Genomic DNA, 15,072 nt, shown 5'->3' with positions numbered 1-15,072 from the left:
TTATTCACCCGTACTTTCTCCCTTGCTAACTCCAGGACAGCCACCTTTACTTCCTGTGTTGTTCCTCTATCCCGCATAACAAGCTTCTGTCTCAGGCCCTTTGCACTTGTTTTTCCTTCTTTCGGAATGTTCTTACTTCAGAATGATCCAGTTTGCACCCTCACCTCTTTCAAGTCTCTGCTCAAACAGATCTTCTCACACAGGCCTTCCTCTACCGTTCTGTAAAACTGTCACCCATCTCATTTTCGCCCCCTAGTGCTCTTCTGCTATTTCCCTCTCCTGCTTCACTTTTCTCCACAGTATGTATCACCTTCCAACATCATACTTAATGTATTTGAGCTCTATGAGAATTTAAATTCCAAAAGTGTAGTTGTTTCATCTGTTCACTTTTGTATCCCTAAAACCTCAAACAGCATGAGGCACATAGCAATCTTTAATGTCAGCTCTCTTTTACCTACGCAGTAGTGACTCCGCCTCTAGGAATCTGTGGATACACTACGTAAGAATACAGATAACTGCCTATATGAAAAATTGAAAATAGAAAGTTATTTGTGTAAAGATGGACTTATAATAGAGAAGGATGTTAACTAAAAGTTATATTTAAGCCAGCAGCTAGGATAACGTTCAAAGGAAAAAATGATCTGTAATAATATATAAAAATATAATATGTTACATGTCACTTATATCTTAAAGTAAAATAAAATAAAATAAAATAACAAGACATAAGTCAAGACAGGTGGCCCAAAGTGCCATGATGGGCATAGGGGTCCCACAATCAAGAATAAACGACCATCACCCTAGGACTGTGTCTATGGTCCTGGCTAGCAACCCCTACAGCGAACCGCACCTGACTGAAAGAATAACACCTGCAGCTAACCCTCCACCAGGAGGACAAAATTTCACATATTGCTTCCACAGGCTGGATATTTATAGGCTGGATAGAAAAGATGCTGATACACAGAATTGACATGATCACTTGTAGGAGGCTCAGTTTTTCAGATATTGGTCCAAGAACCAAAAGATGGTAGAATGCTCTGTCTCACCTCTTCCCTACATCCTTTTCGTTCTTAGGTTCAAAAGAAGTTGAAGGGAGAGGAAGACAAGTTCCTCTAGAGGAAGCCTGGGAATCTTAATTATGGTTCTTAAAATTCAAAACCAGTATTTGGCCATGGGCTGGTGTGGCTCAGTGGATTGAGCACCGGCCTGTGAACCAAAAGGTCACTGGTTCAATTCCCAGTCAGGGCACATGCCTGGGTTGTGGGCCAGGTTCCCCACTGGGGGCGTGCAAGAGGGAACCGACTGATGTCTCTCTCCCTCTCTTTCTCCCTCCCTTCCCCTCTCTAAAAATAAATAAATAAAATGCAAAAAAAATTCAAAATCAGTATTTGAATATTGTCTTTACATATTAATACTTAATACTATGCCATCAATTTAAAGATCAAAAATGGCATGGACAGATACTCTTAGTTACACAGTATGTAAAATAATATACTGTTTTTTAAAAAGTGATGTATGTATATAAATGTTACAACATAGATCTGGGCCACAATCTTCTAGGGCTCCCAAAACTTTATCTACAATTAAGGATAACTACTTTATCAAAAGAAAATCAAAAAGCCTAGAAGACGCTAGACAACCAAGAGAAGCAATATTCTGAAAGTTGTCACTTTCTCTACAGAGGCTATGTTCTTTTTCACCAAAGACTAGGGACTAGAAAATTTTTTTCAAAGAAATAAGTTTATATATAATAATGTGTTTTACTAACATTGAAAAGTGTTTACGTTACTTCAGTTTCTATTATTCTTGCTCTGACAAACATCCAAAGCTCACCCAGTGAACTACAGAAGACTCAACTCTCGAACACTTCATATACATCTTATTTTGATTAGGTCTGGTAAATTCAGGGGGGGGGGAAACCCACCCAGTTCACTCTGGTAGCAAGTGCCACATTTGAAGTAATTATGAAAATAATTCACAGCTTTAATAGACAAAATTCCAATCTTTTTTTTTTAAATGAAAAAATACACCGGTCTCGAACTGTGAAGATTATAAATTAAGTTCAAAGCAAATAAATTCACCTTATATGAAGCATACAATCAAGGACAGTTACTCTCTGGGCTAACAAACATGAAAAGATGCTCAATGTCTCTAATCATCAGAGAAATGCAAATTCAAACCACAATGAAATGTCACCTCACACTTGTCAGTATGGCGACCATCAATAAATCCACAAATGACAAGTGTCAGCAAGGCATGGAGGAAAGGGGAAGCCTCAGCACTACTGGTTGGAATGCAGACCGGTGCAGCCACTGTGGAAAACTGGAGTCCCTCAAAAATTAAAAATGGAATTGCCTTATGACCCAGCAATGCCACTGCTGGGTATGTATCTGAACAACCCAAGACCCTAATTGGAAAAAACATAAGCACCCCTGTGTTCACTGCAGCATTATCCACAATACCCAAGATATGAAAGCAGCCCAAGTGCCCATCAACAGACGAATGGATAAAAAAGAGGTGGTGCATGCCATGGAATATTACTTGGCCATTAAAAAGAACAGAACCATACCATTTGTGACAACATGGATGGACTGAGAGGGTATTATGCTAACGGAAATAAGTCAGAGAAAGACAAATACTGTATGATTTCATCTTCATGTGGAATCCAAACAACAAAATAAATGAACAAACAAAATATAAACAGACCCACGGATACAGAGAACAGGCTGATGGTTGTCAGAGGTGAGGGAAGTTGGGGGGCTGGGTGAAGAAGGTGGAAGGATGAAGAAGTACAAATAGGTATCACGAAATAGTCACAGGGAGGGAAAGCATAGAGAACACAGTCAAAACTATTGTAATGGCTACGTATAATTGCCTAACCACTATGCTGTGCACCTGAAACTAACAGAAAGTAATACTGAATGTGAACTATAATTGAAAAATGAAATTAAAAAAATAAAAGATAGTTACTCTTAGCAAATCAAAGTCCCTGAAATGGTAACGCAATTCTATTCATTTTACCCGAGGTGGTGCGGTATTGGTATTTTGGATTCTCTGGACGTTTTTATTTAAAATCGAGCCTATTCAACCAACAGTTCCTCATCTCCCGCGGGTCAGGCATTGAGCCGTGTGAGGAATACAAAAGACACAATCTCTGGGGGCCCGGGAGGGAAGGACGAAGACTGACGGATCCCTTTTGGCGTGGAGGTCTGCCCCCGACCGAGAATTAAGTACAACCTTCCCTTTGTGTTTATCAAAACGAAAACGAAACCGATAACGAAAACTATTGCCCCGCAGACTGCTCCAAACTCAAGCGGGGGAGAGGAGGGCAGGCGGCAGGTGGCGGACGGCCTCCGCTCCGTGCCTTTGTTGACGGTCGCCGCCCCCCACCTTCCCTGGCCCTATATTGGGGTTCCGGCACTGGGCGACAGGGATCTGGGGGCTAGGGGGCGCAAAGGCACCCGAGGGCCACACTGGGGTCCCGGCCCGCCGGGGTGGCTCGTTGGACCGGGTCGGGCCAGGCCCGTCCCGGCAGGGAAGGGGGCGGTGGGCGGGCCGGGTGGCGAACGCGTCGCGGCCTCACCTTGGACACCATTTTCTTGAGCTGGCCCTCCGACACCGCCATGGCGGCCACCTTGCGGCTTCTGTCCCCGTAGGCAGGGGGTCAGCCGCTCCGGGGCTGCCCCAGGCCGCCCCACACAGCAGTACACCGAGTCGCCAGCCCCCCACCCCCCCGCCTCTAACAGGAAGTCGGCCGCCACGACAGACCTTCCGCTTCCTTTACGTCACTTCCGAGGTGATCCCTGAAGCCGGGTTGGTTCCCACCTACCCGAAGGTCTGTTGCGGTCGGGTCCTGGTGATGTGGACAGCTTGTTCCGACGGTGGGAACTGGGCTGGGGCAAGACCGGCAGGTGTTCACAGTTGCCCTTTGACTAGGGGAGCAGGTGCAGGGAGGAGAAAACGTCCTGGGAAGGTCTTGCCAATCAGCTTTAATGACTGATTCATCAAATGGGAGGGCCCTGGACTGGGAATCGCGAAACTGGCACTGACTTGCCCATGTGATATTAGCAGGCAAGTGCACTTTTAGCTCTGGCCGAACTTTTTAAGAATTCTAAGATGACAGGCTTGCTTTTATGATGCCCAGGGTCTCTCTGATTATCAGGGGTTTTGTCTGAAGCGTAAAAGTTACTACTACTACACCAACAAGGGAAAAGTGCAGAGCACTCCTTTCACAGAAGGCATGGCGGTCATTTCTTCTCCAGGAAACCATTCCCCTGAGTCAGAACTTCCGCTCTGTACCCAGGCATAAATGATAACACAGGATGCATTCCACCTTGCACTGTATTTGTGTCCAAGTCCAAGTCTTGAGGGCAGGCTCATCTTCAGAGGCTCACGCTGTGTAAAGCACAAGAGAACTTGATCTTAATTGAATTTCTACCACCAATAAGAGTTCTTCATAGTCATTTATGAAGAACTAGTCATATTGGTCATTGCACATCCCCACCGTTTTAAGTACAATGTCATTAAAGATACTGTAAAACTTGGTTTTGATGATGTATGGTAATTTGGATGATTTTGGCCTAGTGCTAATGAGGAACAGGCTGTAGTGTTAATTCCCTTCTAAACCGGCACCTAAGTGAAGGTCCATACACAAAGAGGGCATAACTGAAACTACGTGGAAGCATTATTATAAATTGTTGCACACACACACAAACAATAAAAATTATTTCAATAGGAGTAATTATTTTGAATGTGGACATGTTAGTAAAGCACACAGCTCCAGTCAGACAAAACCACACGGCAGTCTATCCTGCCACCGCACCTCTTTTATGTCATTTAAAAGCAATGTGGTTTTCTTCTTTTTTTAAACTTTTTTTTACTGTTGTTAAGTACAATTGTCTCCAATGTGGTTTTCAAATTGTTCTTAAAGCCACAGCTTACTCAGGAGTACCTTCACTTAGAGCAACCTTGCTTTTATCAATTGAGGGAGTGAGGTAATATATTGTTTGAAAAGTTTTCTTGCTAAAAACAATCTTTTAAAGTTTGAAAACAATTAACAAAATCCAGTCTCTTCATTTTGCATTTAAGCTACTCAAAAAAACTAAATATCTTGGGAACCGCAGAATTATATGAAAGAATCTTCCTCCTCAATCTGAATAAGTTTCTTTCCACTCAATAAAGTAGGAATCTCCTGGTGATTTTAAAGTCAAAGTTTATTTTATTCACTGTTTTTACAATGTATAACTGGAAAAATAAAATATTTATTTCTGCTACAATATCAAAGAATCACTTTAAGCTCCACTAAAAATCATAACAAGGGACATTTCATGATTTGGGGAAAAATAAAGTGAAACTTAATAGCAGCATCATGAATGTCAAATTATCACCAAATCATAGTGAGGTGTGGTGGTACTGCTTCTTGACTTTTATATGGAATATAGACAACATGATTGATAGTATTCAACACTCAAAGAACTATCTGACACAAGGAACTATTTGATAGAATTACTTCTACACGGTAGGCTGCTGTAGGGCAAGAGCTGTTAACTCCTTCAATACTCAGATTCTAACACAGTACTTCGAATAACAGACATTCAGTAAGTATTTGTTGTATTGACATGTTTCTTCTATAACTAATGCAGTGAATTCTCGGCAATTCATCTGTAATATAGTGTCTTCTAGTTAGGTCATTGTTTAAGAGCATATTAGATCATAGAAATTATCTACTTTCTCATTAGATATCTGATATGAAAAAAGGCTAGTTTCTAAAAAACAGAAGAATTGTTCTTTCAGTTTTACTTTCCTACCTCATGCAAATGGGCAACGAGGATACATTTTTAGAGTTAACACGAAAATAATCTTTCCATCCAGTGAACTTACACAGAACTAATGCTCATCTCTTCAAGTGTCTAAGGTTTTTACACTAGTTAATTCTAGTGGGAATCCTTCCAAGCATAATAAATACTTTCCCACTTTCTTAAACATAGGATACAATATAATTTTACCTTTCCTTAATGATTTAAGCTCATCATTATAAGCATCCTTTATTACACTAAAGCAACCTTAGTTTGACTGTTTCCTCTTTATCTAGGATGTATCTGCCCTCACAAACCATTGGGCTCCTACCTCTCTCTGACCAGGTATGGATTCGCTTATGACATGCTTTCAAAGCGCCTGGACTTCTTCACGGTACTTACATGTACAATTGCACATTTACTTGTGACATTTGATTAGTATGTCTCCTATGCTAAATTTTAAGGAACATAAGGGCTTGTACCTAGTCCAGGTTTGCTCATTGTATCTGCAGTACCTGAAAATGCAGCGCCTGCTGCACAGTAGGCTCCCAGTCCATACCTCCTGAGTGACCAAATAAATATACACCTCCCTCGGTGCATACCCCTCTCTGCTACTTGCTGAGGGCAAGTCTGGGAAGTCAGAGAATTAATCTTTGTAAAAACTATGTTGGAAAAAAGTCAGCTCCTACGTGAGAATGGAAGAATACAGAACCTCAGCTTTACTCTGGTGGTGACTATTTTTGCTATTAGGCCTTTTCCCTCTTCTAGTACTAGAAAAAGTAGACATTATGTGGATAAGCACCCTTTAACCATGAGCTCTTGGTCACTAAAACTCAATTTCCTGCTCTATGAAATGATAATGGTAACAGTCCCTACCTCGATGGGTTACTGTTGAAGATTCAATAAAAAAATAAACTGCTCATCACACTGCCTGAAATGTAAGAAGTGCTGACGTTAGTTGTTACTACTAGTTGCACACCACCTTAGTGATAACAGGCTATCTCTCACACGTGAAGATACTGTTGTTGACCCAGCATCAAAGTGGATGCACTCCGATCATTTCTTTGGGAGTCATTAAAGGATCTGCTCAGAATAATCAGTCCAACCACTCCCCCTCATATTTCAGCTTTAAGGTAAACTGCTTGGCTTTCGTTCACCATCAAAAGGCACATTTCTCTATGATTCTACTAATATTACAGTGAGTTTATGATATAGTAGAGATCTGGTATGGCCCAGAAAGAGATTATAGAAAATTTCAAAAAGGACAGTCCCACTGGAAGTTAAACTAGACTTTGTCTTCATATATTTAAAAAATTTCATTTTCCCCTTTACTATTTTAAAGTACATGTAAATTCTTTTCCATATTTTGGTAGCTAATTAATTGAAGAGGGAAAGCAAAATGCTTTACTACCATTACTACCAACTGTGTTTGGTATTTTAGAGAAGAAACAAGACCTTAAACTGTGGATCCTTTGAATGCACACCTAGCACAGATTTCCTAAATCCATAATGGGCCTTCAGCTCCTCATGTTTACTGTAACCGTCGAGGAGTAACTGTCTTCTAAAAATGTATTACTCTCAAAATATTCCCGGAGTGCCGAATGTGCGTGTCGCTGAGGACACAGAACTTTACATGACGTACACTGCGGAGAGTGTTCATCTCTGCTGCAGGTTTAAAGAACGATACCGATACCCCAAGACCAACAAAGAAAATTGGATTTTCCCCTCTCCTGATCTAACTCCCTAAGAATTCAAATTACAAAACTAACCAAGAAACCATCTACCTTAACCAAGCAGTTTGTAAGGATAAGTAATCAGATACAGAAGTTCTCAACCCTATATGTGTTGGCAAAACTAAGTGACCTTTCCTTTCAGTAACTCTGAACTTCAGGCTCAAAGCTTTAACTGCTGTTGGAGATCATGGAGCGAAGACGCGCTGCCTTGGAGCTTCTCAGCCACTCTGTCTTCTTTCACTGTGCTTCTGATGACTTCGGATACCCCATTGGTTCCAAGGATGCAAGGCAAACTTAAAAACACCTCACTATTTATATCATAGTATCCCTAAAACGAATAAAATTAGGTTATAATACAGCTGAATCACTGCCAAGAAGTTAGTATCATACATATGGTCACTTTCTTGCTTTTATAGCCCTAGTACCAAGTGATACAGTTGAACTTTAAAAAAAAAATTGTTCATTTATTTTGTGAACTCAAGCTATTGTTTCAGAATTGTTTGTGAGACAGGAAGGACCTGGTCAGAAACATGCCTGCATGGGAAGGGAGCTGGCTCCTTGCAATGTGGAGAGCGGGATGAGGGCTAAGACGTCAGAGGAGATTCCCAGGGAGGGGCACTGGGCCCCGGGTGCAGTTAAATACAGTCATCTGCTTTACGTTTTCTTTTCCATGTTTTATTCCTCCTGGTATCCCTAAGTTTTCCAGAAAATTTGGTTAGGCATTTGCACCTGGTCTTAGCTGTGCTTTAGGGATTTCACACTTGGGATTAAGTGGTAAGGGACACACTATACTGGAGGGCGCAGACTGATGACCAGTGCAGTCTGGGGTGACCTGGCTGGCGGAGGTGGTAAATGACAACCACAAGTCACTTATGGAATACACAAATGCTTCTTGGGAATTCTCTAAAATGACATGCGGGGAGGAGAAACATGGTAGGAGTCCAGAATTCCCACAGCCAAGCGGGATACGGCTGAGACCGAACTGTCCCCTCCCAGGTGTTACTCTAAAAGCTGGTGATACGGAAGACACTCGGTTACAGTGTGAATAGCACCTTTTCTGGTTTTATTCTAGTAACAAGATTTTTAAAATGTGAGAGAATGAGAATAGGAATTACCTTTGCTAAAACCGATACAGAATGCACTTTCTTTTTATCATTTATAAGACTGTCAACCAGGTCAGCTACTGACAGTCCAACAGACCAGGATCTTTGACCTTTTTCCCTTAGTAATTCCATGGCTCTAGGTTACAAAAAAACCAAAAAACAAAAAAACCTCAGAAAATGAACACAATACGCATTTAGTTTTTTACCTTTTAGTTAAGGTATTAATTACATATTTTTATAACGCAGAAATAAGAGCTATAGAGTAATTGTTAGGAATAGTTTGCCACAGATAAACTAATGATTAAGGTTTTTCCTAAAATGTCAAACAGGCAGTTCACAGAGGGAAATACAAATGGCTTAATAACATAAAAAGATGCTCACCACCACCACTACTGTTTAACGAGATATGAGTTAAAACAATAAATACACCAGTTTTGCCTATTAAGATTGGCAAATATTAAAAAAATTGGCCACTACTTTTAGAGAAGCTACAAAGAAACAGGCATTCCTATAACTGCTGGTAAGAGTTATCTTTTAGGAGAAAGATTTGGCAACACCTGACCTAGAAATTCCCCTTCCAGGAATTTGTCCTACAGCAATATGCTCAAATGTGCAGAGATAAACATGAGTACGTTTGCCTTGCTTCAGACAGAAAGAATTCTGGAAACAATCCGAAGTGACTGGTTAGCTCTGCCCAGCTTGGCTCAGTGAGCAGTGCGTCATCCTGGAGAGAGAAAGGTCGCCGTTTGGATTTCCAGTCAGGACACATGCCTGGGTTGTGGCCAAGTCACAGGTTGGGGGCAGGCGAGAGGCAACGGATCAGTGCTTTTCTCGCCCATCTCGCCCATCGACGCTTCTCTCCCTCTCCTTCTCCCTCCCTTCCCTTCTCTCTAAAAATAAATACTAAATTTTTTTTTTAAAAAGTGACTGGTTAAATAAGTAACTACCAAATGTAGTGCCATGTAGCTCTTGAGAAGGGCAAAGTAGATTTATATGTACAATATGGAAAAATGTCCAAGATTTATTATTAAGAAAACAAATCAAGTTATAGGATAATATAAATGACATAAATCTATTATCATAAAAATAATTTAAAAAATGATGTTTACAGAAGCATCGAAAAGATATTTGAACATATGGGCATTTAAACTGTTAGAAGTGATAGCTTCTAGAGAATGGAATTATCCCAGCTTTTCACTTTCTACTTTATAGATATCTACAGTAAAGTTTTATAACAGTATACGGTCTTCTGTAACTAATAAAAATGATATAAATTTTAAGAACATGTTTGAATTTCTTCCTTTTAAAAGCTGTAAAGAATATATAAAGAATCAGGTTAGAATGGACTATACAACATACTATTCTTCTCAATAAAAGAATATTCTTTCCAGTCTCTATATTCTGAAAACCATAAGCTGAAGGGTTTTTTGGCAAAGGTTTTATTTATTTATTTATTTATAGAGTGAAGGGATGGGAAGGAGAAAGAGAGAGAGAGAGACACCAATGTACAAGGGAAACATCGGTCAGAAACATTGTTTGGTTTTGCCTCTCACACACCCCCAACCAGGGACCTGGCCGGCAGCTTGGGCCTGTGCCCCAACTGGAAACGAACTGGTGACCCTTGGTTTTGTGGGACAAAGCCCACTGAGCCACACCAGTCAGGGCCATATGCTGAAGGTTTAAAAAGCTAAAAATCTCCACCACTCAGACTGCAGGGAAGTATGTCATTACGTGATGGTGAAACAAACAATGGCATGGAAATACACAGAGAGTCCAACCTGCAGACCCTGGAAGGCCTCTGAATAAAGCACTAGATACAAGGATCTGCGCATCATCCTGTGTTTTTGCCTGAACTTATAATGTGGCTTATCCATTCATGTTAGACCAATTTCTAAATGTATTATGAGTGATTAATAAATACACATTCATTTTCAAGTGGTATGCACAAATTCTCTTCTACATTTCAGAAGTTCTCAATATCCTCAGATGTTTAGATACAGAAGCAGCAAATCTCTACCTACAAATCACAGGAGCCTGTTCTGCCCTTTAAGTGCCAACTGAGTATCTTATGTAAAGTTTGCAAAGCACTCTTGGATCCACTTTCAGATAAGAAATCGAAGAGCAGAAAACACTGACTGCTCCCTTGTACTTTCGGATTTGTCCGTACTAGCTGGTTCTGTCTGCAGGAGCCTTGTAAGCACATGCTGTGTAAACAGCTCTTGTGTTAGCAACGGAGGACATGATTGCTAGTTGGAAAAACGCAAAGTTACACTCAGTGTTACCTGCTGGACAGCTGCACCTGGGCGTTATGACTCATTACTTCTTCTTGGCCACCCCACTTGGTCACTGGAAGTAAATGAAAAATTAATTATATTTTGTCAATAACTCTCACAGGATTAAGATGTGATAAATGATTGTGTGAAGTCAAGGGTACCTGTATTAAACATTAAATAAACATTTCCCCCCTTCTAGCAACAGCCACATTTTCCACTGATGACACTGGTGTGTTATATTGACTGCCTGGGGTAAGAAAGACTTTGAGCTGGGATCCCCAAAACACACTGATCCCCAAAGTCTACTTGCAGCCCGCTCACCTGTCCTCTCTCATCAACAGTAGTTCTACCAGGGCCATTTGAAGGTAGAAAGCTTTCTTTCCTTAGCAGGCTGTGAATAATCGGACCTCAAGTACTGCAAACACGTGACATTTGTCCAGCTGGGAACCACACAGACTAATCTCTTTCACCAGGTGAGGAGTAATTTGGTCACCTACTCTGGACTAGATTTCCACAGCGGTTAAGACAGGTGAGGTCCCGTTTTCTGAGAGCATCTTTGGTGTTCCCCATTTCCTCTACTACATTAATTATAAAAACAATTGAAAATTAAAAGCTGAGCATGTGAGCTCAATATTTATATCATATTTTAATATTGAATTGAAAGTCAACATTTTTATTATTTTTAAAATTTTTTCAAATGAAGTTAAATTTATATTTTTATAGTTGTATAAAGTCATTTGTTTAGTTCTTAGTTCTTATTTTAAATTATTTTATTGTTGTTCAATTACAGTTGCCTGCATTTCCCCCCACACTCCTCCCAACCCCAGCCAAACCTCCCTCCCTCCATTGCTTCCACCCTCCCCCTTGGTTTTGTCCATGTGTCCTTTATAGTTGCCCCTGAAAACCCCTCTCCCTATTGTCCCCTCTCCCCTCCCCGCTGGCTATTGTTAGATTGTTCTTAATTTCAATGTCTCTGGTTATATTTTGTTTGCTTTTTTCTTTTGTTGATTATGTTCCAGTTAAAGGTGAGATCATATGGTATTTGTACCTCACCGCCTAGTTTATTTCACTTAGCATAATGCTCTCCAGTTCCATCCATGCTGTCGTGAAGGGGAGGAGCTCTTTCTTTCTTTCTGCTGTGTAGTATTCCACTGTGTAAATGTTTTTTGATCCATTCATTTACTGATGGGCACTTAGGTTGCTTCCTGCACTTGGCTATTGTAAATTGTGCTGCTATGAACATTGGGGTGCACAGGTTCTTTCGGATTGGTGTTTCAGGGCTCTTAGGATATAATCCCAGTAGTGGAACTGCTGGGTCAAAAGGCAGTTCCATTTTTAGTTTTCTGAGGAAATTCCATACTGCTTTCCATAGTGGCTGCACCAGTCTGCATTCCTACCAACAGTGCACTATGGTTCCCTTTTCTCCGCATCCTCTCCAACACTTGTTTGTTGGTTTGTTTATGATGCCATTCTGATGGGTTTGAAGTGGTATCTCATTGTGGTTTTAATTTGCATCTGTCTGATGGCTAGAGATGCTGAGCATCTTTTCAAATGCCTCTGGGTCTTCTGTATGTCCTCCTTGGAGAAGTGTCTGTTCAAGTCTTTTGCCCATTTTTTAATTGGGTTGTTTGTCTTCCTGGATGGAGTTGTGTGAGTTCTTTATATATTTTGGAGATCAAACCCTTGTCCGAGGTATCATTGGCAAATATGTTTTCCCATATAGTTGGTTCTCTTTTCACTTTAATGCTGTTTTTTTTTTAGCCATGCAGAAGCTTTTTAATTTGATGAGGTCCCATTCGTTTATTCTTTCCTTTATGTCCCTTACTTTAGGGGACATATCAGAAAGTCAACATTTTTAAACCTTTGTAATATTCACTTGCTTCTTATCTGTGTGAAGACATTCTTTGATACAAATCTTCATTTGAGTAAGCAAAACGAAAACACACTCAGATACAGAAGACTATCTTATGTTTAAAATACAAGTGTCTAAACTGCATTCAAAATTAGGCCATTTAGAGATGTGTCAGTAACAAAGAACATCATATGTATCCAGATGCCTCCCTTCCCTAAACTTATTATAAGCTTCTGGGGGGCAGGAACCATGTGTTCATCTTTTGTGTCCTCTCACATATATTCTTTACCATGGTAAGGAATTCTCAGGAGAGCCACTGCCGGCATGGCTCAGGTGGTTGGAGCATCTTCCTGTACACCAAAAGGTTGGGGGGTTCGATTCCTAGCCAGGGCACATACCTAGGTTGCAGGTTCACTCTCAGTTGGGGTATGTATGGGAGGCAACCAGTAAATGTTTCTGCTTCTCTCTCTCTCTTTCTCTCTCTCTCTCTCACTTTCTCTCTCTCCCCCCACTTCTAAAACCAATAAAAGTATTTAAAAAAAAGAATGCTCAGGAGATAATACAGAACTGACCTCACACACAATCCATAATTATATTTTGCAACAAAGAGGAAGACATACTTGCATTAATTAAGTTGAAAAACATGGAAACCAAAAATTATAAATATAAATATAAATAAATGCGGACAGATTGAGGAATTTTAAAAACTGTTTTACTTGGACAGAAGGATTACACACGACTTATTTTCCAGAAAAAATATTGGTACATTATTAGTATATTCACAATATATAGAAAATTGCAGGAAAATGTTAAACAAAATACAGCCTTTATATACCTTGGAGAGATGAATAAAAGGGGCAAGGTAGGTATAAAAAAGACAAAGGGTACAACATCTGGAAATTAATTATGAATATTACTACCATTATATATTACACAATGATCAAATTCTTAATCTTTCATCTCTGAGCCATGAGAAAAGAACACTTGGAAAGAGGGAGAAAGTTTCACTACTTTCAAATGTCCAAATGTTCAAATTTGCTTGTGACAGTCATTAGAATTTTAAGTTTAGATGGACTTAATTATTTCATTTTTTGTTCATTTACTGCCCAGCCCTTCAAACTTCCTAAATGTAAATCCATCCTAGTTTAAGGAGCCCTTTCAAATATTGTATCTAATATCAATCCTAATCTTTCTGGTTCCACTTCTCAAGAACAGTAACCCTCTACACCCCAATATTTTAATGAAAAACGACCATGGAACAGCATTTTTCCATCACATATAACGCCTACCCCTTCAGTAAGATTGGTGCCCAAAGCAGATGACCGAACACCCTGTTCTGAGGTCCAGCCTTGGATTTCTAGAACACCACTGCAAAGAGTGATCTGCAGTTCACATATGATTTCAGTATCACAGCTGAAAATAGCAGCTCCGAAGTACATGCTCTGCTGAATGTCTAATTTGGTGGGGCATAATATGAATGACTTTTGGTCACAAGAGGTGTCAAGATCATTCATTTATTTGAAACTGAAATGAATTTGAGTCTGAAATCCATTCATTTCAAGATCATTCATTTCATTCATTTATTGAGACCATTCCAAGGAACTTACAGTCTTGGTGGGGTGAACAGACAGGTAAATATGCAGTTATAACATAGTGTGATAATGTTTATAATAGAGGCATGAACTTACTTAACCTGGAGAATTCAGGAAGGCTTCCTGAGAGAGGTGGCACTCAAGCCTAGTCTTGAAGGGCAAGCAGGAGTTAGTCAAGTGAATGAATGTTCAGGGAAAGGAAGCATCAGGTGCAAAGGCAAGGAGGCATGAGAGAGCACAAGCCATTCAGGAAGCTGCAAGTTGACCGTCTGACTAGTACAGAATGCCTGGCAGAAGGGCAGAAGACGAAGCTGGGGAAGGAAGCAGGAAACAGATCCTAAAGGGTCTTGCATGTCATGTGACTGTAGTTGTCATTCGTCTCTGAAACACCTGGAGAGAATAATTTTACTTGCACACCTACTATTATGTTTCCAAACCCTAATCTGCTTCAAAGTGTAGTTTTACATGTCCTGCTGTCAGTTTTCACCACCATCTTGCTGATGACTGTAGTGACAGCTACCATTTACTGAGCATTTACTCAGTGCCAGACACTGTGCTAAGTGCTGTACGTAAATTATCTCATTAAGTCACAGCAAGCAAAAGCACAGCTTTGGATCAGGGCTCAAGCTTCAGTTTTGCCCTTACTAGATGCCCTTATAAGCAAATTAGTTTTAAGCTTTGTCATCTATTAATTTGGAAAACCACCACCTCCTTCTCAGGGTAAGAT

General features: G+C 40.3%; 2 protein-coding genes across 7 annotated transcripts in view; both read right to left on the bottom strand.

Moving 5' to 3' along the window:
• The window catches only part of TSG101 (tumor susceptibility 101), a 42,362-nt gene extending 38,600 nt beyond the window's left edge, over positions 1-3,762 (bottom strand). The window contains exon 1 of the mRNA XM_053924681.2: positions 3,581-3,762. Within this exon, the coding sequence (XP_053780656.1) occupies positions 3,581-3,622 (42 nt within the window). The 5' untranslated portion in view covers positions 3,623-3,762. The remainder of the gene's footprint in view (positions 1-3,580) is intronic.
• A 1,429-nt stretch (positions 3,763-5,191) lies between these two features.
• UEVLD (UEV and lactate/malate dehyrogenase domains) overlaps positions 5,192-15,072 on the bottom strand; it is a 47,821-nt gene continuing 37,940 nt past the window's right edge. For 5 of the 6 annotated variants that reach the window (XM_045194067.2, XM_024558781.3, XM_045194070.2 and 2 more), the window contains 3 exons: positions 10,911-10,974; positions 8,641-8,764; positions 5,192-7,853 (listed from right to left, as the gene is read on the bottom strand). In XM_045194067.2, the coding sequence (XP_045050002.2) occupies positions 7,686-7,853; positions 8,641-8,764; positions 10,911-10,974 (356 nt within the window). In that variant the 3' untranslated portion in view covers positions 5,192-7,685. Of the gene's footprint in view, positions 7,854-8,640; positions 8,765-10,910; positions 10,975-11,826; positions 14,657-15,072 lie in introns of those variants that run through there. The other variant, XM_045194068.3, reaches the window with a different exon arrangement.

Source organism: Desmodus rotundus, chromosome 5 (assembly GCF_022682495.2).
Source record: "Desmodus rotundus isolate HL8 chromosome 5, HLdesRot8A.1, whole genome shotgun sequence".
Lineage (NCBI taxonomy): Eukaryota > Metazoa > Chordata > Mammalia > Chiroptera > Phyllostomidae > Desmodus > Desmodus rotundus.
Note: the sequence above shows the minus strand (reverse complement) of the source record. Positions and strands in the feature narration are given on the sequence as shown.